The sequence below is a fragment of the Gobio gobio genome, assembly GCF_949357685.1.
Source record: "Gobio gobio genome assembly, chromosome: 13".
NCBI classification, from domain to species: Eukaryota; Metazoa; Chordata; class Actinopteri; order Cypriniformes; family Gobionidae; genus Gobio; species Gobio gobio.
Genome location: NC_137106.1, coordinates 26,304,082 through 26,325,673, shown reverse-complemented (window position 1 = coordinate 26,325,673; position 21,592 = coordinate 26,304,082). Strand labels below are relative to the sequence as shown.

The 21,592-nt window shown below is 38.4% G+C and overlaps 2 protein-coding genes across 2 annotated transcripts; one reads left to right on the top strand and one right to left on the bottom strand.

The window, feature by feature from the left end:
• Positions 1–439: 439 nt before the first annotated feature.
• On the bottom strand, positions 440–15,504 carry tbc1d12a (TBC1 domain family, member 12a). Its single transcript, XM_079833912.1, has 13 exons — positions 14,140–15,504; positions 11,908–12,034; positions 9,369–9,490; positions 8,473–8,555; positions 8,167–8,284; positions 7,979–8,085; positions 7,711–7,791; positions 4,892–4,986; positions 4,734–4,805; positions 4,516–4,644; positions 4,108–4,217; positions 2,954–3,212; positions 440–1,780 (listed from the first exon to the last, which is right to left on the bottom strand). The coding sequence occupies exons 1-13, from the start codon at positions 15,225–15,227 to the stop codon at positions 1,700–1,702; spliced, it is 2,472 nt and encodes an 823-aa protein (XP_079690038.1). The 5' UTR covers positions 15,228–15,504; the 3' UTR covers positions 440–1,699.
• A 4,278-nt stretch (positions 15,505–19,782) lies between these two features.
• LOC307135969 (D(1C) dopamine receptor) lies at positions 19,783–21,099 on the top strand (the record flags this gene model as incomplete). The annotated part of the gene is made up of 1 exon (XM_079832705.1): positions 19,783–21,099. One exon carries the CDS (start codon positions 19,783–19,785, stop codon positions 21,097–21,099), a length of 1,317 nt encoding a protein of 438 aa, XP_079688831.1.
• Between the last annotated feature and the right edge of the window lie 493 nt (positions 21,100–21,592).

Sequence of the window (21,592 nt, the reverse complement as noted above, 5' to 3'; positions counted from 1 at the left end):
GTGTTTTTCTTTAACACAAAAGCTTTATGTAGAATATGTAAATTTGAAATGTCATTTTGTTTTATGGCTTTAAGACCAACTATTTGCTAATGAACTCAAAGCTGACGAATTCACTTTTAGCTGATATATCCATTTAAAACTCAGTTTTTTCCCCTCTGAAAAAAAAAGAAGTCCAAAATATTGATGACTCTACACAATCATCTTTTGTTCTAGAAACAAAACAAGGGGCTTTTGAGAGGTGTTTTTGTTTTTGAAGCTGAATGTCTTTTAACTTGAGCACCACACTTTTATAACACTGTTGCGTGCGAGACTGCAAAAGATGCAAGACATGAAAAGATCTCTGTCTAGCACATTTTCATGGCAAAACCTTGGGAAAGCAGCACGATGGAATCCACTGCATAATTCTGTACAAAGCTAAAAGGAGAATTCACATTTTCTTTAGCAGATGTTTCATTAAATTTAATGTTTAAAAACAAGGAATTGAGACCACGAACCATAAACCTCATTCAAGTAGCAAATTTTAAAATACATTTTCCAATGATTTGCAAATGGCACTCCTCAAAGACATGTTGACCCCACGTTTTGGTTTGCACCTTCTATTAAACTTCTATGTAACATTACAATTTATAAGATGCTCTAAATGTAAAAAAAAAAAAAAAAACAGACAGAAAGGAAGACAGCAGGTCTCCAATACTGAGATTTTTTTCCACATCTACACTAGAGCCCTCACACCAGAAATGTACATTAACAACTGTTATGTAACAAAACTGTACAACAGTGAGGAAGATTTTTAAAAAAAGCAAGAGAAATGATCCTTAAATTAAAAACAGACATTAAATAACTGAACAAAAAATAATCTGGAAATGTCAAGGTTCATTCATTGGAGTGTAGTAGAAGGTGCAGAAGTTGAAAGTTGATCTCTTGTTTGCTGCTGGTTGGTTAGTGTGTGTACATGTGTTATATAAGTGTGCTCAAACCTTTTATTTAAATTAATATAGCTGAATTTGTTTATATATATAAGTGAAGCATCAAATCTGGAGTGCTAATATATGACAGCACCTGTAGATACTGTTACATAAACTTCTATCAATTTTGGCTCCATGCCTGTGTTTTAGAGACATTGAGGATGGATAGAGTTCAATGGCTCCATGTCTGCTGTCATAGGCAAATATGTTAGCACGCAGGCTGAATTCAGATAGACAGAGAGAAACAGCCGAACAAACACATTAATGACAGATTTGGTATGTGCTAATAAAAGGCTACTGCAGGTTTATGTTGACTGTGTTTAACCGCTGGTTCACTTCAACCAGAAAGGGAGTGTTCAAATCATGTGGTGCCGACCTGTGTGTGTGTGTATGTGTGTAAACTCTTCTGATTAGTTAGTTTTCTTACAGTCACAACATTACAAAAGTAACATTGACAAAGTTGGCACATTATATGGTCACCTGACTCCCATTTCTCTTAATCTCAGGCTCATTCTTACACAAACATATGCACAAACACGCTCACAAGCGCAAGCGAAGACACATTCCCTTCCGCAGGACAGGTCCATTATGAGATTCTTCAAACAGGACAGTCAGCACATCGGGGCTGAGCTTGAGCTGTCCCTCAGACATTTGGGTCCTCCTCAGGCACACTGCAGAGGTCAAAGTGCAGAGTCTCAGAAACATCATCTCTTCCTCTGGGGGAGAGTCAGCTATTAGCTTCTTAAGGCAGGACTGTTGCTGCTGCTGCTTTTGTCAGTCTCTTTGAGTCCATCTTTCATCAGAGCGGCGAAGACCTGCAGGAGGAAGAAAGTGAGGAGGCCCACTGAAATTTCTTCAACATTTGACTCTTTTCTGTCATTCATTTTTATTTTATGAAAAATCACATAAAAATGACGGATACTTTTTAAAAAATTTGTATGAATGATTAATAAAATCAGATGAAGGCATAAGAACGACAATGACTAAAACTATGATAATCACCATCTCAATATTTATATAAAATATATGAGCAGTATTAATTAAAAGTAAATTGTCTCACGGTTGCAGCTGCATTTCCAGTAATTTCCCCCTTAAAGTTTAATTTAAAAGTGCTCCTATTAGCTATTGTAAAGGTTCCTAATTTTGTTTTGGAGGTCTCCTACATGCATTCAAGGTCAAAAAAACACTTTCATTTTCTCCCAATAGGCATTGGAGCATCACCTCTTTTCTAGTGTGTGAAATGGTTCGATAAAGGAAACCACTCCTTTCAGAGTGCCTGCTCTGATTGGTCAGATGGCCCAGTCTGTTGTGATTGGTCTACCACTTAAAGCGGAAACAAAACACCCATTACCATAACTACATTTTAGCTCCAGAGGCTTCCTCGGGGCTTAATATACAGTGATAGCATCGGTTTTAACAAATAAATTGCAGACCGAGTCCTCATTCTTTAGAAGTGCAAGCAAAGTGGATTTGCTTTCACACAGCAAAAAACACACAACTTTTTGCAGTCTCAGCCAAAACAACAGTGTTTGAGGACGGGTCAAATTAGACGTTGTTTGCGGGCAGCCAATGAAGAACATAGGCTGGCATTGTGCAAATATGTTACAAACCTACATACGTTCATGCAGGAAGTAAGGCTGGAATTACAGAGGACTCTTTCAGGCAGTTCAGAATCCATTCTTTCTTTTGGGAGACTTTATTTGTCGTGCACTTTGTAAGTTCTGCAAAGTTTCCAAGATCATTCACAAACAGCTATACTACACAGCATGAAAGGACATATCCAAAAAAAGCATAATAGGGGCACTTTAATTGAATTTTCAAATATCACTTTTTACTTTTCAAATGATCCAAAAAGTATTATTTAACTGTGCATATTTAAGATGCATAAAATGCTAGTTGTGTAATTAGACTTGTCAAGACAAAACAGGTGGCCGGTTTATTCCAAAAATGTTCACAATGTCATTTCCACCATTGTGTGTTTTTCTCACCTGGCTCCACCGGCGGTTGTTACTGATCATCTGTGTGTTTGCGATGCAGGAGAAGAGTGTGTGTGCAGGAGTGTTTTCAGGCAGCCGGGAAAGGAACTGTGCACTATGGATGAAATCCATCTGCAGTAGAACATCCTGGTACAGCCTCAGAATTCCCAGACCTGTCCGGAATAACGCCTCCTCTCCATCTCGGCAAAACACATCCCAAACACGACATGCCACATCCAGCGGCAATGACTTACTGTACAGAGTGAAGATCCTGAGAGCATGACAGATAAAAAGGGTAAGAGAATTCTGCTTGAAGAAGTGGTGCCTACCATACTCACATCAGTAAGTCTGGATTTTTGCAGATGAAAATGTAAGGAATTTAACAATTGGAGTTTCTACAAGGTTCCATTGACAATTGTTTTAGCAGTTTTGAGGAAGAAATATTTGGAAAAAAGAAAGCCATTTTTACAGACTTTTTAGAGGTAAAAAATGAAATTAAATAATTGGCCTTTACTCTACCGTTCCAAAGTTTGTGGTTGGAATAAAAAAAAAAAAAAAGTACTTTTATGAAATATTACATTTTCAAATCAACTATTTTCAATTTGAATATATTTTAAAACAATTGATTCCTGTGATGGCAAAGTATTTCAGACATTACACAAGTATTTACTCTCACTTACAATCAATTAAATGCATCCTTGAATAGAAGAAAGAAAAAACACTTTTGAACGGTTGTGTAAGCAAACAAACAATTTGGTAAAATATGAATCATGCATTTAAAAAAAAAAAAAAATACAGACAAATCTCACAATGTTTATCTTTAACTACTTGACTAACTTAAGTACAACATTTGTACGGTGTGCTAAAAAGAATCATTCGTTTAGGAAAAAGAGTCAATTGTTTAGGAATGAGACTGCACAATTTGTTTCTGATTCTTAGTTCCCAACCAGACTCAGCCACCAGATTCTAGCCTAGTACCTCCTTTGCATGAGGGAATATAAATGAATTTCCCTTCATGTGAGAGAACATAAAAGCAGCCCTAAGGGGGCGATAAAGAGTTACTGCAGGAAAACATTATGCTCTCCTCTGATTTCAAAACAAGGAACCAAAACACAGAAAGGAACGAATAAGAACAGCAGGAAGAGAGATTTTAAGAGCAGATTTACCAGTCTATGAGGTAAAAGTCAGGCGTCAAGCTGTTGTTCTGAAAGTGCTGGAATAGTTTGGGAAGGTTCTCTTCAAAAAACACCTCAAACGCTGCAAAATACTTCAGCATCTTGGGAAGAAAACAAAATATCAATTCAGAACAAAGCACAACTTAACACAAAAACACAAGTGTGTAAGATAAGAGGAATGTTCGTCAGTAGATTACGACTTTTGGGAGTTCTTGGCTCAGAGTTTCACTCAAGAGTTTGTCTGGCAAATGAAATCTCTATAAATGGGTCAACAGATGGTCGGAATAAATGCTGACTGCAAACGCAGACACAACGCCCCCTCTATTTTAAGAGCAAATGTGGGTGCTGTAGAAGGTCTACCACAAGTAAGTTTGATTAAGAGCTTGTGCATGTGAGTACCAGGTCATGGTCCACTCTGAAGAAGGCCATTTGGCATGGTTTGTTAAGGAGGTTGGCAAAGGCAATGAAGGCATCGGCTTCCTCCAAATTCAGAATGAGAACAGCAGCAATGAAAGACATCCCCTGAACCTAAAACAAGCCACATACATGTCAAACTCTCCATGAAGGACATTCCTGAACAAGGATGGTTCATCCATGTCAACTAGGAAGATACTTACATAGCCTACATCAGGTCTATAACAGGTGTATGCCCCCAACACACTGTGCAATATATCATGATATGGTCCACCCTGATGAACAGAGAGGCACAAATAAGTCATAATGGAAACAAAATAAAAACAGACAAACCAAAACAAAAAAAGACACATGTACTTACCTTCTGGAAAATATATAGAGAGGGAAAAGTTCTGGAAATATCCAGCTTGATTAAATCCAGACTGGACTCTCTGTCTGCCAGTGACACGCCACAATCTAATCAATTAAACCAGATGGAGTCATCAATCAGACTAGGGCTGTTTGAAAGCTTAAATTCAATATTTTTCAGCCTTTTAACAAAATCCAATCTTTATGGATTTACTCTGAAATGGCTTAAAGGATGCTTTTTTGACGCTTTAGACAGGAGCTTCTGCTAAAAGAATAAATTCAACAAAGGTAATGAATAAATGTTCTTTCCTCCATCAGAGAAACTAAATAGCCACTGTGGATTGTAATAAAGTAATATTTAGATACAAAACAGCAATATTTAGCTACATATCTAAATATCAGATTTTTTTTAATGCATTTTAAAGTCTCTTATGCTCCCCCAGTCTGCATTCGTTTAATTAAAAAAGGTAATATTGTGGAATAAATCGGTTTTCTATTTTAATATATTTTAAAATGTAATTCATTCCAGTGTCACACTATCCTTCAGAAATTATTGTAATATGTTTATTTGGTGCTCAAGAAACATTTCTTATTATAATCAACAGTTGTGCTGCTTAATATGCTTGGGGAAACGGGGAAACTGATGAATAGAATCGTTTATTTTAATTGGATATCTTTTGTATCACTATAAATGTCCTTGCTGTCACTTTTAATCAATGTAATGCATCCTTCCTGTATAAAAGAATTAGTTTCTTTTTTTAAATTTTAACTTCTGATGAAAATCAAGTTTTTAGTGTTGTTTTATGTCTATATGGAGTTTTTAATATGCTTTAAGACAAACCATGTTCAAATTCACAAGCCAACACCATTGCTGAGTATTTTCTCCTTAAAACTCCTTAAACCGAGACTGAAATCGCTGGTGTTTCTTACGTCACAAACTACCTTGTAACCAATCACGTTAATGTGCGGGCAGGCTTTAGCATATCATTAAAGGGTTAGTTCACCCAAAAAAAAAAATTAGCCCGTGATTTACTCACCCCTCAAGTCATCCTAGGTGTATATGACATTCTTCTTTCAGACAAATAAAATCGGAGTTATATGGCCTTCCGAAGCGGAGTGGCACGTTTGTGTAAGAAAAGTATCCATATTTAAAACTTTATAGACTAAAATAGCTAACTTCCGGCGGATTGCCGTACAAATCGATTTACGACAAAAGAGTAACCCTTAATCCTTGAAACATGCGTATTGACGAACGCAGAAGCGCAGAGAATAGAGCAAAACAAAATGTAGCATCGGGGGTTACTCTTAGCGCAAGCCGACTCGCGCACTACTGACCGCCGGAAGCTAGTTATTTTAGTCTATAAAGTTTTAAATATGGATATTTTTCTTACACAAACGTGCCACTTCACTTCAAAAGGCCTTTTTTAACACCCGGAGCTGCGTGTAGCAGTTATATGATGGATAGATGCACTTCTATGGATTTAAAAAACGACCCATCAAGTCAAAGCCATTATAATACTTGGATTAGCCAGGACTTTTTTAATAGAACTCCGATTTTAGTCGTCTGAAAGAAGAATGTGATACATACACCTAGGATGACTTGAGTGTGAGCAAAGTATGGGCAAATTAACTATGCTGTGAATCAGGGGAGTCTCAAGAGAACCCATGTTATCCTGGTATATTTTTCTGCTGATATGAAAAATCAGGCACTTTTAGCAATATAGCAGGTGAATTATATATATGGTGTATATTAAGATGTTATGATGACCTCCACTGACGTTCTATGATGTTCAAAGTGTTTCTAAGGATGATGATTTTTAGAAGGCAGCTGTCTGACTCTGAGACAGCGGACGGGAACAGGGTGTGTGTAACATTAGCAACACATTATTTGCTGTTGGATAATATAGTCTTATCATATTAATTACCGCTATGTGTCCGACGTTGTAAAGAGCGATACCATTGTGCAGCGTTTATCACAGTAAAGTGGCGTGAGTGAGTGGAGGCGGGGCTAATTTGCAAAACATCTTCATGGATCTGCGTATACTTAACGAAGATTAAGTTTTTTTTTTACAGGAAAAAGCTTTTAAATGTGTCATTTTGGTGATCAAAGATGAGTTTTAAGGGATAAAATTATTGACTACAATATAACTTTAAATATCTTTGTCTTAATGTTGTCATACTTGCAAATCTTTTCAATTGATTTACTGGCCAAAAAAGGCATAAAAATATTCATGGTATTCGCTTAAATTACAGAAAAATTATCATGAATATGTTGCTGTAAATATTCATTGTATCGTCCAGTCCCAAGTCAGAGGAGAAAAGGCATGTTATTATTTAGTTTATGACTTCATGTTATGCAATTCAATGTGAACAAAACACTCTTATTCACCTCAATCTGGTTTCACTTTCAAGGATAAGATTTTTTAGTTATGCAATTTTTGGACATAGTTAAGTTTTCAGACAGGTTAGTGAAGGGAAAAATCTTCTTCATCTTATTGATTTGACTGCACTGATACGATCGGATGAGAACTGAAATGAGCTGGATGATAACATCACTGTTTTCTGCAGAGCTGCTCTATAGATGAACTGAACTCATTCCACAATTGTTGAGCTTTACAGTTATTGAACCAAACTGAATCAACACAGAACTGTTTTCAACTGAATAATGACTATTTACTAATGTCTTTTTGGAGTCGTTTTACAGCCCAAATGAATTCAGTTTGCATCATTGAATCCTTATATTTCTGTAAAGCTGCTTTAAAACAATCTGTATTGAATAGAGCACTATATAAATAAAGGTGACTTGACGTGATAGTGTCAACAAACACAGACCTTCATTGTCATTAACTGAACTCATCTCATTGAAGCTCCGCCACTTCTCTTTGGCTCTGGACAGGAAGATCTCATACAGTTCTAAAACACACACACAAACACACAATCACAATTGATGTGACCAAAGCAACAGCTGCTTCCTTGTCAACACAGTTCATCTGGACACAATCTGTGTTTGTTTGCGTCAGATTGATTTTACGCAGAGCCAGAGGGCCACAGATGATCAAGACTAACCCAATGTGAGGAGTGCAGCAGTTGCCATAGTTACCTGGGGTGATGTTGAGCTCATTCCCGATGGCGAGGCTCCAGACTTTCCCGCGGACGCTAGGCGGGACGCCCTGCCACCAGAGGTCACGTACACGCCGTGTGTTACGCCTTCATCATGGCAACAGAGCACATCATTACAAGACATAAATAAATCCACTTGCTGGACAGATGTATAGATAAGACACTTACATGCTTTCCCAATTAGGCAAGACTTCTGTGTTCCAGATCACCATGGCATTGGCGATGTTCTCCTCCTGTCTGTATCGCTCCTTCATTTGTCGTTTTTTCTTCTGTGCCTCTTTCATCTCTAAGTAAAATAAGAAAAAGTGTTTGTCTGCCTGTGAATAGGTAGCAAGTAGCAACAGCAATGCAACAATTTGTCTTTGCGTGAAGTGCTAAAATACAACACTTCACACACTAACCAAGTGTCAAACACACTTACTATAGCAAACACGATCTAATGAGAATCTGGACAAAGACACACACGTCACTCACCCCTTCTCTTGGCCCCTGCAACCATCTCACTGTATTCCTGCCGGTGTCTCTGAGATTCCTCTTCTGATTTAGCTGGCAGGTTTCTAAAAAAAAAACTAATAGTTCTTGAAGCTGCATAAACATAAGTACCCTCCACCCAAATATACATGACCATTCAAACGTCTCTTATGTTCACCAAGCACATAAATACAGTAAAAACAAAAAAATCACTATGTTTTTTGCTCAAGAAACAAATTATTATTAATGTTGAAAACAGCTGTGCTGCCTAAAATTTTTGTGGAAATCAAGATACATATTTTTAAAGATTCTTTGATGAATAAAAAGTTCAAAAGAACAGCATTTTATATGCAAAACAATTTTTTTTAATCAATTGAATGCATCCTTACTTTGAGCTTTCGTGCGTGTGTGTATATATACACATATCATGTATGCATATATGTATAGCTTTCTATTGTTGAAGCTGCGTAAAGTATGTAATTTCTGAATATGTAGGTATATCTTTGCTTCAGAAAATTATTTCCTCTCATTGAGTATGTTATCTGAAATGCAAAGTAACTACATACCAGCTAATTTCAGTTCACAAGCTCCCAAGGTACAACCAGATGAAAACTAATTCTTACCTCAGGTGTGAATTCTGCCAGGTCACGGCTAACTGAGTCTCACACTAACTATATAGAAAGTCAATGTTATACACACAGCACATACTATTCTACTACATACTGTAAGAATTTTGTAATTAAAAAAACTGCTCTTCAGACTTCAGACACACATTTGGTGTGACGGCTTGTGTTTCGCTAACAATGGCCAGGGAATTTGAGTAAATATTTGATTAAATGGAAGCTTGAAGCCCTTGAAGCAGTGCATTATGGAAGCTGTAGTTCACGTTTCAGACTTACGCAGGTCTGTCTTCCAAAATAAGAGCGGTGGTGGACAAAGGCTCAAACTCCAGATTCTTGCGTCTCATTGGCTGAGGGTGAGGGGCTGGTCCTGTGGCATGTCCCGCCCTGGACTCATACTCCTTGAAAAAAAGGCAAGAAGAGCAGTCATTATGAGATTACAGCAGATCTGTGTCTACAATTTCTAAGCTGCCACATGCATCCGGAGGAGACATGAAGGGAAAAAGAATTCCATCACAAGATTCCCACATGCTATGAGTGAAGGGCCCAAAGGCAATGGCCTTAATGTTAAAACCATATTATAACTGAACCATGTGCATTTACTAGTCAGTGTGTGACACAGTTTTCTGCCTAAGAAGCCAACAGCTGACCAGCATGACTCCGATTCAAGATCAACCAGAGAATCAATACATTTACATTCGCAGTTATAATCAAGTTACAGTAGGTTGTCGTAGTCAAGCTACTGTTTGAGTATACATGACAACACATAATTGAATATTTGAAGTAGAGCCCAACAGATATATCGGCGGGCCGATAGGCATTTTCCAAACTATCGGTATTTGCATTTATGATGGCCGATAAATTAAAAAAAAATAAATAAATAATAAAAACGGATGAAAACACCGCTCAACCACAAAATGTGGCGAGCTAAAGAGTGTTCAGCACCATAGGAAATATTTATGAGGATAGGCGAAGCTCTTTGAAAGGAGAGAATGCAGAAAAACTTTGCTTCTTTGCCTCTGCTGGACTGGAGCTATTAAGTGAAGTGACGTGTGGCCAAGTATGGTGACCCATATTTATTTTTAAACTGCATTATCATATTATTTTAGAGAGACTGAGGTATCATGAATAACTACAAATAACTAATGTAAGTGAAATTTGTTTACGTTTTCTTTTTATACATACATACATACACATACATATATATATATATATATATATATATATATATATATATATATATATATATATAGGCCGGTATATCAGAATATCAGATTTTTAAATCACCAAATATTTGTATCGGCATCGGCCTTAAAAATCCTTTATCGGTCGGGCTCTAATTTGAAGTAATAAAATATACTGACTTTCAGAGCAATTGCACAACACCGAGGCCAATTGTAGTTCGATTAACGTGTATAAATACTGGAATGAAGCCATACTACAAACACATTTACTCAGGCTTTGCAAAAAAAAAAAAAAAAAACATTTTACCAGCTGGTAATTATTACCAGCTTTATGATGGAAGACATTACATGGCACTGATTTAAAATATAGACAAGGTCAGTGCAGTACACAATTCTGTTAACATAAAATGTTTAGCTCTTATATGTACTTTTGAAACAATTAAGTACCAACATTAATTTAAGGAGACTGAAAGGATCTGAAATAAAAGATAGGATTTTTTAAGAGACAAGCCTCAGTGTGCGAGTTTAATTGGAGGTCTCTCTCTCACTGGAATACAGAGAGACACCTGCAGAGTGCAGAGGGTGAATTGAGCGCAAATCCAGAGTTGAACAACACAGGCTCAGTCATCACTTACTGAAGGGGAAGAGTAAAGACAGCTGCACACACACACACACGCACAAAGCCCACGCCTGCCCCACACACACTTGTCTCTCCTGGCTGACCCACAAAATTACGCACAGTTTCCAGCAGCAATTTCAATCCTTTGATATTTCACAGACACGGTCTTTCTCTGTTTCTCTTCCTATTCATCCTTCCTCTTTTACCTTCTCTCTCTTCTGCTAGTACCACTGTCCCTTGCTACCTTTTCTCTAAACAAATATGATTATTAAATTCAGCATTTCTAGTCACAGAAACAGAGATACTTATTTATCCATATATACAAGTATTAATTTCCTTCAGAAAAGAGAAAGAAAATTATATATAATATATATAAAATTGTATATATAATTAAATGGAATATAATATATTTTACTGACCCCAAGTTATTTATTTATTTATATCTATATCTATATATAGAACTTGGGGTCAGTAAGATTTTTTTTCTAAATTAAATTAATACTTTTACTCAGCAAGGATGCAATACAATGATCAATACAGTAAAGTGACAGTAAATACATTACAAAATGTATTATTTTAAATACTGTTGTATTAACTTTCTATTTCAAGTATACATTTACTTTTCTAATCAGCATATTAGAATGATTTCTGAAGGATCACCGAAGACTGGAGTAATAATTGTATTTTCAGCAGCCTTGCCACCACAGCAATAAATTAATTATGTTAAAATAGATTTAATAATTAGAAAACTGTTATTTTAAAATTGTAATAATATTTCACAATATTGCTTTTCTTATTGCTGAATTTTCATCAAATAAATTTCTCACTTAAAATGCTAAAAGTTGAATTTAGGCATCATTACATTATAATGTTAATTATCATGTAAATTATATTAATTTTGATCAATATTACCAAAATGGTGCAATATTGACTGATACCAACACTTTTTTAAAAAGAAAAAAAAAATTCACATTTTTGGGAATAGCCTACCATTCATTTAAACCGCCTCTCTTACCTGCTGGATGCTTCCAGTGTCTTTCGGAGGGTCGTCCCGCAGTGGAATTTTCCCAAACAGCTTCCATCCTGGAGCACTCTGGGATGCTGCGGTCCATGACTCCTTGGGCTTCCAGGAAAATAAACTCCTTTGAAGACAGACAGACAGGACCAAAAGTGTGAATATATCCAAAACATAAGTTTGTCATAAGATCTCAGAGAGAGATCCCCGAAGAGTCTTCATAGTCAAAATATGACAAACATTCATATTCAAACTCATTAAATTCAGACTATGGCTACAGGGAATTAAGATCTTGAACAGCTCAGCAGAGCAGGTCTCAGGGTTTAATGCGGTTAATACGGGGGATTTCAATGCGCTCACGGTGATGCAGAAGCACCAGCATCCTGCAAATAAAGCCTTGAGTCACAGTCACAGGCGCCCTTTACATAAACACACAGATATGAGCAGGCCCTGCTGTGGGGATGAGCTCATTAAATCTTTGAGCATGCTATCCGATGGGACAATCAATCTAATGCCGTCTTAATTACATAATAAAGCCATTGAGGCAGGTCAATACTGTCCTGAGAGATACGAATAGGATAAAAAACACAATAGAGGGAGACAGACAAAGAGAAAGTGTGACAAAGGATGATATGGTATGTTACAGTGGGAAAGGAGAAGTTTGTTCCTCCAAAATAGGGAACTGAAGACACATTGTGAGCAGAAACAAGGTCAAGGCAGCAGAACACCATGAAGCCCAACTCATAAAAGCTGACATTAAAATTCCTCAGTGTACGTGTGTGTGTTTGAATGTGTTTTTTTTTCCAGGCTAAAGTCTATGAAGTTCTTTGTAGAGACCAAAGCTCCCAGGAAGAGGACTCTGAGGCACGTTCAACCTAAACATAATGGAAATGGAGCAGATGCAAGTCTAACATGCAGGCCGACGTCCTTCGATTCGGTTCTGATGCAGCATTTTTACTAAGACAAAGATAACAAAATGTTATTTTAAATTGGATTTGACTTTGATAAAACTCCTTCTCTCGATCAAACATTTAAAAACATAACACAAGAAGTGTGTTTAAAGTAAACAGCACACCTCAGACCTTCTGTGATGAAGCATGATGTCAATGAAGAGAGAAACCATAAGTGGTAGTCAAAGCCTGTCACTCATTACCTGATCATGAGTGCAACAGTGTGACTCCTGCTCTGAAACCATACAGAGCTTCCTCGCAGACAGTTCAACACTTCAAATAAAGCATGTAAAAATATTTATGTAAAGATGCGATAAAAAATTTCATTTTTTAAATATATATTAAAAAAGTATATAAATAAAATGCAGAAAAACTCAAATCTGAAGCCTCTAGTTTCAGCCAATACATATCAATACATTATTATGTAGAGTATGAAATATAGCTAGAAGTAAAATGATAAAGTAGGCTAACTCTTTTAAAGAATTATATTTTTGACAATATAGTGCCATCACTCAATTTGCACTAGATGATTTAATAAAAGTTATTTAAAATCTAAAAATAGCTGAAAACATCCTATATCAGACAATAAATAGACTACTGTTAAAAAATGTGGTGATTTTTTTTTTTAAAGAAATTAGTAATTTTATTAGCAAGGATGCATTAAATTGATCAAAAGTAACGGTAATGGCCGCAATGTTGCAAAAAGATTTCCATTTCAAATAAATGCTGTTCTTTTGGACTTTCTATTTATCAAATAATCCTGAAAGAACAAAAAATATTAATGAGCACAAACTATTTTCAACATTGATAATAATTAGAAATGTTTTTTGGACACAAAATCAGTATATTAGAATGATTTCTGAAGGATCATGTGACACTTGGAGACTGGAGTAATGATGCTGAAAAGTCGCTTTGCCATCACAAATTACAAAAAAGATATTAAAATAGAAAAGTTAATTAAAATTGTAATAATATTTCACAATATTACTGTTTTACCATCATTTTGATCAAATAAATGCAGCCTTGGTGAGCATAAGATAAAATAAAAATATTACCAGCAACAACACATTTTTGATTGTATAATCAAATAAATAAATAAAATAAAAAACACAAAAATCAACCAATAACTCATATCCTGTCCTGTAAATTAAGTGGGGTTTTTTAAGCTTTAAGGAAATAGAAATCTGTTTAGTCATCTAAATGTGTCAGCTGTAAAAAAAAAAGACAAAAAGAGGTTTACTGCAACTCAAGAGACACTTGTTTGCACACAACTGACATCTACCTGGTCAAGAACTCAGCAATGCCGTGTCTCTTAGCGCCAAGTGTCTGGTCAGATGAGGGATCAGGGTCAGCGGCTACCCTGTCTGGAGCGCTCTGCCGCCGACCGCCAGAGCCGAGACATTCATCCACACCGCCCTCTGCTCCAAAATACCCATCATCCACGGGGCTCAAAGGAGTGGCATCACAGCTTAGGGAGACTGTGTGACCGGCGTTGGTCCGGAGGCTCTGCGGCCTGAGCGGCGGGGCCGAGTCACTGCAATCCTCCTCTGGGCTCGGCTCTGTCTCGGTGTAATCACTGGTGTTTTCTGCCAGGGGAGACAAGGACAGCTTGGCACTGAGCTCTGACAGGGTGTCCGCAGGATCCGGGTCACAGGGCCGGGCCTCCTCCGAGCTCTCGGTGCTGGCTCGACTGATCCTTTCACATGACCTCCCAGTGGAGAGGACACTGTCGCTTTGATGAACAAAGACGCGGCTTTCTGGAGCAGAAAGACCACCCAAGGCTCCAAAGGGGACTTGTGACAGGGTGTCATAACTGTTCACAATCAATAACCCCCCATTGCCAACTTTCACACCTCTGTCTAAAGCAGACACCTTCCTGTTCAATCCTTTTGCATGTGCATAATCCAAACACCTTAAATGAGTCTGATCAATGTGTTCATGGGCAACATCTCCATTAGGCATCTTCATATCCGGCGAGCTTTTACCCACACATGACACTGCAGACCTCAGCTGGGAATTTAAATAACCCTTGTCGGAGTTTTCCACGCACTCGGGCTCGGAAGTCCCTGTAACCCGATTCGGGCAGGACAGGGTTCCCCCCTCTCCTCCTCCATCCGGACACACCATATCCACCTCCAGCTCTTCGGGAAACCCGTTTAATACTCCGGCCCTGCATCCCACCTCAAATGAGGATATAGTCGGCAGCCCAGCAGCACTGCCCGGATGCGCGTATGCCGAACGGTAAACAGAACCCTCCCGTGCTCTCTCGGGGTTTGAAACGCAAATGCGTGCTTTGTACTCATCCCGATTGTCGTTGACATCGATGGACGGTGCGAGTCCTGGCTCGTCAGCATCCTCGACTCTTTCCATCTCACTGGAGGTGTCGGTGGTTCAGAAAGGCAGATGAAGCCCTGCTGCAGCGGCGGCGCCCCGGTTCGGCTGGGCTGTGTGCAAAACAAGCTCTCATCTTATGTACCCCACCGATTCTGCCAGTCCAGTACATTCATGACATTGCGCCCCCGTAGCCTTTAGCGTTAAGGATGGAGAGTAAAGCCACGATTGGCTGTTGTTTATACACATTTTGATCCACGTCCAGCGTAGTCGCTGATAGAGGCCATTTTGAATGTGGTGTCGGCGTGTCTCTCCCAAGCAAAAGGTTGGAAGTGGGATTTACAGGAGTTAACGCGACATCCACCGGACAGTTGGAGCAACTGCAGGACACTCCGCATTTACAATGCAGCATTCAACATATTATTTGAGCCAGCATAAAAACATCTCAAATAATTACATAGGGGTGAATTCAGGGTGATTGGACTTTTGCCATTGAGATGACTTGGAAAAAGTATTCAAGTCATCTCAATGGCAAAAAGTGTCCCAATCACCCTGAATTCACCCTAAATATTCTATACAGTATTGTATAGTAAGGATATCTATCTATCTATCTATCTATCTATCTATCTATCTATCTATCTATCTATCTATCTATCTATCTATCTATCTATCTATCTATCTATCTATCTATCTATCTATCTATCTATCTATCTATCTATCTGTCTATCTGTCTGTCTGTCTGTCTGTCTGTCTGTCTGTCTGTCTGTCTATAAAAAGTCAAAATGACCACAAGAGGGCGTCAATGCGCCACCCTTATGGGTTTAGGGATTTATTAGACCACTAGGCTATGTAATAAACCAATAATAATAAAAACAACAACATGTAGGCCTATTTGTAGTTTTAAAATTTGATAAACACTTATAATGTAGCCTATGTTTGGGATTTAAAAAAATTTATATAAATGCTCTGGGGCCTTTTTCAATAAGGAGGTTCAACCAGCTCTGAGTTTAAACTTGAACTCTGAGTTTTGGGTTTCAGAACAGCTGAATTGATCTTTGAGTAGACTGACCCTGAGTTAACTGCCTGCACCACGACTATGAAAAGCCATGATCCATGGAGCTCCCGAATTAGGATTCACCATGGCAACAGCACCCAACAAAAAATAATTAAAGTTTAATTCTTAATCATTGTTATAATAATATCAGAGGTGAAAACTGGCAGAACGGCAAGTTATTGAACTAATATTCATTTTCATGCATCCCAGAGGCAAAAAAAGAAAGAAGAAAAATAATGTGGTAACAGCTAAAAACTAAGTATAAAAACATATTTCAATCAGGTAAATCTTTAAGCAAAGGTTCATGTGTGTTGTTTCATGACTTTACAAACATTTGACATATTAAATAAATATCATTCAAGTCTTTTTCAATGTGCAGCAGCTTTTTCCTCATAGTCTAATGCTCTTTTCACATAATGTTTTATAATCCAACCTGTTACATTTCTGAATCTGAATTCATTAGAATGAATTTAACATTTGACCTACTCAGCCAACAGCAAGAAGGCAGAGGCTCACAGAATGAGGGGAGGACATGCACCAGCACCACTGACAGAAAGGAGATGGAGGAAGAATGAATATATAGAAAATCAAACAGGAAAAAAAGAACTGATGCTTTTGTATTTATAAAGTTGACCAAATAAATTGTGAGTAATATGTGTTTATTTAACACCTGTGGTGTATGGCTTATTTCAGAATACCCTTCCATCTTGTATACTTCCATTCCATATAGTAATCTGCTTTATTTTCGGAAGGTACGATTGGAATATGCATCCAACCACATTGGAAATCCTAAAGGAAATTCCAGAGGTTGCAGCAAGATATCAAGTGAACATCATTTAATCTGATTTCTACACCACTGACCTGCAATCCTGTGAAACTCATCTTTGATGCTCTCATTGGTTTGTGCCCATAACAACACAAACATATTCAGAAAGAGCTCACGTGAGAGTGAGGCAAACTTTTCTTTACCTCTCTGCATACAGCGGCCTTACTATGCTCTGCATCCCTGATATTATATAGAAAACTATCATTAAAACATGGTACTGCTCAAATAAATATGCATGTATATAGCAATAGCGAGCAAAAAATCCTCTCCTGACATGATTGTAGCCTCCTCATCTACAGGATGCTATTTTTGTCACTTTTACGGTGTCCTCTTGATGAAAATATGTGCAGTGAATGAATGTACCTGCAATGCAAAAAATGCATTTATTTTGTCTTGTAATTTCCAGTCAAAATATATAAATATTCTTACATAAGAGAAAATACATACACTCTAAAAAACAAAAGGTTCTATATGGCACCAAAAATGGTTCTTATTTGTGCAGCATGAATGAAGTGTTTAAACACTGGCGCTTTATAAAGGGGGAGGAGACCGAAAGAAACTTTGGGTTTACCGAAGAAAACCTGCTCCCGACCCACTGAAAAAACAGGAAAACACATGTTGTCCAATTTACTTAATCGTATTATTTGTGATCTACGCAACAAATTTGTGTTTCTCTTCTAAACATGATTTCATTGCTTTCGATTAATGTAATTCTCTAAAATGTGCAATCTACTAGATTAAATTATTTGGGGTGAATGTGAAACAATTAAGTACTCGAAAATGATTTTGCTGAAACTGTAGTTCCCAGAATGCTTTGCTTGGGACTTGACGACTAGAGTAAAATTGTTGAAATTAAGTGTTATTTTATGTGTTTTTGGGCAAAATGAGAAAAAGTGGGAGACTTTATATTGTTTATTAGTGTTTAATGTTTAATTATGTTGGAATTATTTTAACCATTTAAATTACACTGGGTTACCATAGTGGAGAAGAGCGGAGCGATTGCTTAGGCTGTGGACTGACTCATCACTTGTCAATAAAGAGCATGTCATTCTTAACACATATATGATGTGCTATTGCTGGCAAATATAATGAAAGCTACTGAGTACTGCATTACAGTTCAGTCAAGTGACATCAAAAATATACAAAAATAAACATGTGTTTTGATTAAAGAGGCAGGGTCTCAAGCCCCCGTGTGCACCACTGTTGTTAGGGAGCCATATTAAAATCATTGTGATACTACTCAATTTGGTTACTTAAAAATTACTTAATTCCATTATGTAGAAATTATGTGAACAAATTATGTTTGTTTAACTAAATTGAATCATGTGGAACCGATGTACATGATTAAATCATGTAAATCCAACACACCATTTTTTTCAGTGAGGTTAGGTTACCATAGTAACTGACTCTGAGTATAAGTTACCTCTCTTTCAGAAACTGGCTTGACTTACCCTGATTTCTCGGGTGTGACATACCTCCCATTCTGAAACGGAAAACCCAGAGATTTTTTTGGTGCAAAAAAAAAGGATGCAGTTCACACTTTGAATTCATATATTTAGAGAATGTTGGCCTTTCATGTCCCAGCATTCATAAATTAAAATCTGGTGTGTTTTTTTTTCTTTCTGGGTAGGCCTATAATGAAGGCCAGATTATATTCATTAAGATGCTAAGTTTTAGCCATTGTATTAACATTAATACGCTCATTTCTCCCAGTGTCGGAACACATTTAGGGAAGAAAGTAAATGAACCAGACTCTTGCATATAAAGCAGATGAGTTGCTCACATGGGTTGCAGAAGAACAAAAACTGTGGAGAATTGCACAAGCTGTTTTTGTTTTTGTGAAATACTTTAAACGATCCTTGCCTCTCAGTGCGCAATTACTACAGAAAAAGATATTGCCGTATCCAGTAACGTGTTTGACAGGTGAATAAAGAGGTGTTCCTCCGTGAATAGCCTGGGAAACTTAAGACAACTAAGAGATGCAGCTCGACCCATACAGCAGTTATACACACACACTGTTTCTAGAGACAGAAGTGCAGCTTTCCAGGCTTAGAAACTATTGGACCTTTACTGCAAATAATTTTGACCTATAGGCTGATTCAGAGAGTTGGTTGACATTAATTTATCACATTTTCATAAAATGTTTGGCAATTTAATGTAGGCTAAACAAGGCCTATATCTAATGTTTAGCAAACACAATAGCAATCAATCAATAAATAAGTGTGCCTTTTAAATCGCTTCAACCACCTGATTTGTCCCAAAGGTTAATGTCACTGAATCTGCCTGAGGTCATTTGGATGTTTCAACGGCACGCAGAACTTTGGGACTTAATAAAAACAATAATAATAACAATACTTGAGTTGTTACCATTTGTTATTTATCCTTTGCAGTTGCCTATTTTCTGTCTGTAAAATGAGATTTCAGGTTAATTGGCAAGTCATTCGGAGGGAATGTTATTGTGGATCACACAGACTCAGCGGTGTGGATATAAACCAATCACAAAGCGAGAACTTGTCGAGCGAGACGCACCAGCGCATGAATGTGGGTCATTCCACAGGCTCAGCACCGGGAACGGACGCAGGTTTCCCAACTTGCCAACATGGGACAGAGCTGGATATCGGACAGGTCATTCCTTAAAAAAATCCTAAAACAAGGTAACTGGCCATTATGAAGCGTTTCGGTGAGACGCAATATTAACGGATATGTTCTTAGAGATGGAGAACGGTACAAACCACACGCAGGACCGCGCGCACGGAGCGCAGGAGCCAGAGCATGGAGACGGACAGAACAGCATGCGAGTTCTGCTGGGGTTCGTGCTCTTCCTCCTCATCGTCTCCACATTGCTCGGGAACACGCTCGTGTGCGCCGCCGTGGTCAAATTCAGGCACCTGCGCTCCAAAGTGACCAACTTTTTCGTTATTTCTCTGGCGGTGTCGGATCTCTTCGTGGCTGTGCTGGTGATGCCGTGGGAGGCGATATCCGCGGTGACGGGCACGTGGCTCTTCGGCCGTTTTTGCGGCATCTGGATCGCCTTTGACATCATGTGCTCCACCGCGTCCATCCTCAATCTGTGCATCATCAGCGTGGACCGCTACTGGGCCATCGCAAGCCCGTTCCGATACGAGCGCAAGATGACCCACCGGGTGGCTTTCATGATGATCGGGGTGGCTTGGACCTTGTCCATCCTCATCTCCTTCATCCCGGTTCAGCTCAACTGGCACATGGCTGTAGAAGGTGAGGAGGGCACCGCGGGTAATGGCACCGACTACAGCGACAACTGCAAAGCCAACCTAAACCGGACGTATGCAATCTCGTCTTCGCTGATAAGTTTCTACATCCCTGTGATCATCATGATCGCCACGTACACGAGGATATTCCGTATTGCGCAAACACAGATCCGCAGGATCTCCTCTTTGGAGAGGGCAGTGGAGCACGCGCAAAACCACCACCAGTCCAACGACTGTTCCAACGAGAACTCGCTGAAAACCACCTTCAAGAAAGAGACCAAAGTTTTAAAAACACTATCGATCATCATGGGGGTTTTTGTGTTCTGCTGGCTGCCGTTTTTCGTGCTCAATTGCATGGTGCCCTTCTGCCAGTGCGTGAGTGACACCACCTTTACCATCTTTGTGTGGTTCGGATGGGCCAATTCCTCCCTCAATCCCGTCATCTACGCGTTTAACGCGGACTTCAGGAAGGCGTTCTCCTCGATTTTGGGTTGCAATAAAATTTTCCCCAGCACAAACGTGGAGACGGTGAATTTCAGTAACGAGCTGGTGTCTTATCACCACGACACGACCCTTCAGAAGGAAGCGCAGCCGCTGGCCGTCCAGATGCCGAAGGAGCCGAGTCTCCCGTTCGATAAGGATTCGGTTACTTCGAATGTGTCCCGGAATCACAAAAACATGCACTTACCCAACATCGGACAGTTTGAGTGCGACGGGGAGATTTCCCTGGACACAATTACACCATTCACCTCCACGGGACTTGTGGAGTGCGAGGGAATCCCGGGTCAAATAATCACTGAATGACTCAGTGAGGTTTGGGGGGTAGCCGAGCTGGTTTATACCGATCCAAAGAAAGCCAAAACGAGCTGTTGGGGTCTTACAAAGTACACTTCATTATACATATCACACAGGAATGCGTTTCGTAAAACTTTTCGGTAACCAAAAATCCTATCGCGTTTTCACCTGTCACAAAAAGACGTTTGCTCGAGCGATTGTTGGCTATTATTAAACCGTACCTCGACAAACTATATAGCCTACTGTTGTTGTTTATAACTCCATAAAATATTTCTTTTTTTAAAAACATAAAAACAAACTTGTAAGATTTGGCCTAATGGCCAAAAATATATCGTTATTTAGGTGAAAGTCCTCTAAAAGTCTGACCATATAGTACTGCGTTTAGAGGGATTGTATCCACTCTTTGTTTGACGCAGGTGGGATGATAAACTAAAATCCTACATAGTACATGAAGTGCGTCACATGACCCTTATTGACCTCAGTGGCTTTACAGAGCCTATTT

What these genes read in the sequence shown, in the direction of transcription:
- tbc1d12a (XM_079833912.1), bottom strand. Translation starts at nt 15,227, where the DNA reads ATGGAAAGAGTCGAGGATGCTGACGAGCCAGGACTCGCACCGTCCATC. An exon ending in ATTGCTGAGTTCTTGACCAG is followed by an intron (nt 12,035 to 14,139) that starts GTAGATGTCAGT and finishes CTGTCTTCAAAG; the next exon opens with GAGTTTATTTTCCTGGAAGC. An exon ending in TCAGAGTGGACCATGACCTG is followed by an intron (nt 4,218 to 4,515) that starts GTACTCACATGC and finishes TTTCTTCCCAAG; the next exon opens with ATGCTGAAGTATTTTGCAGC.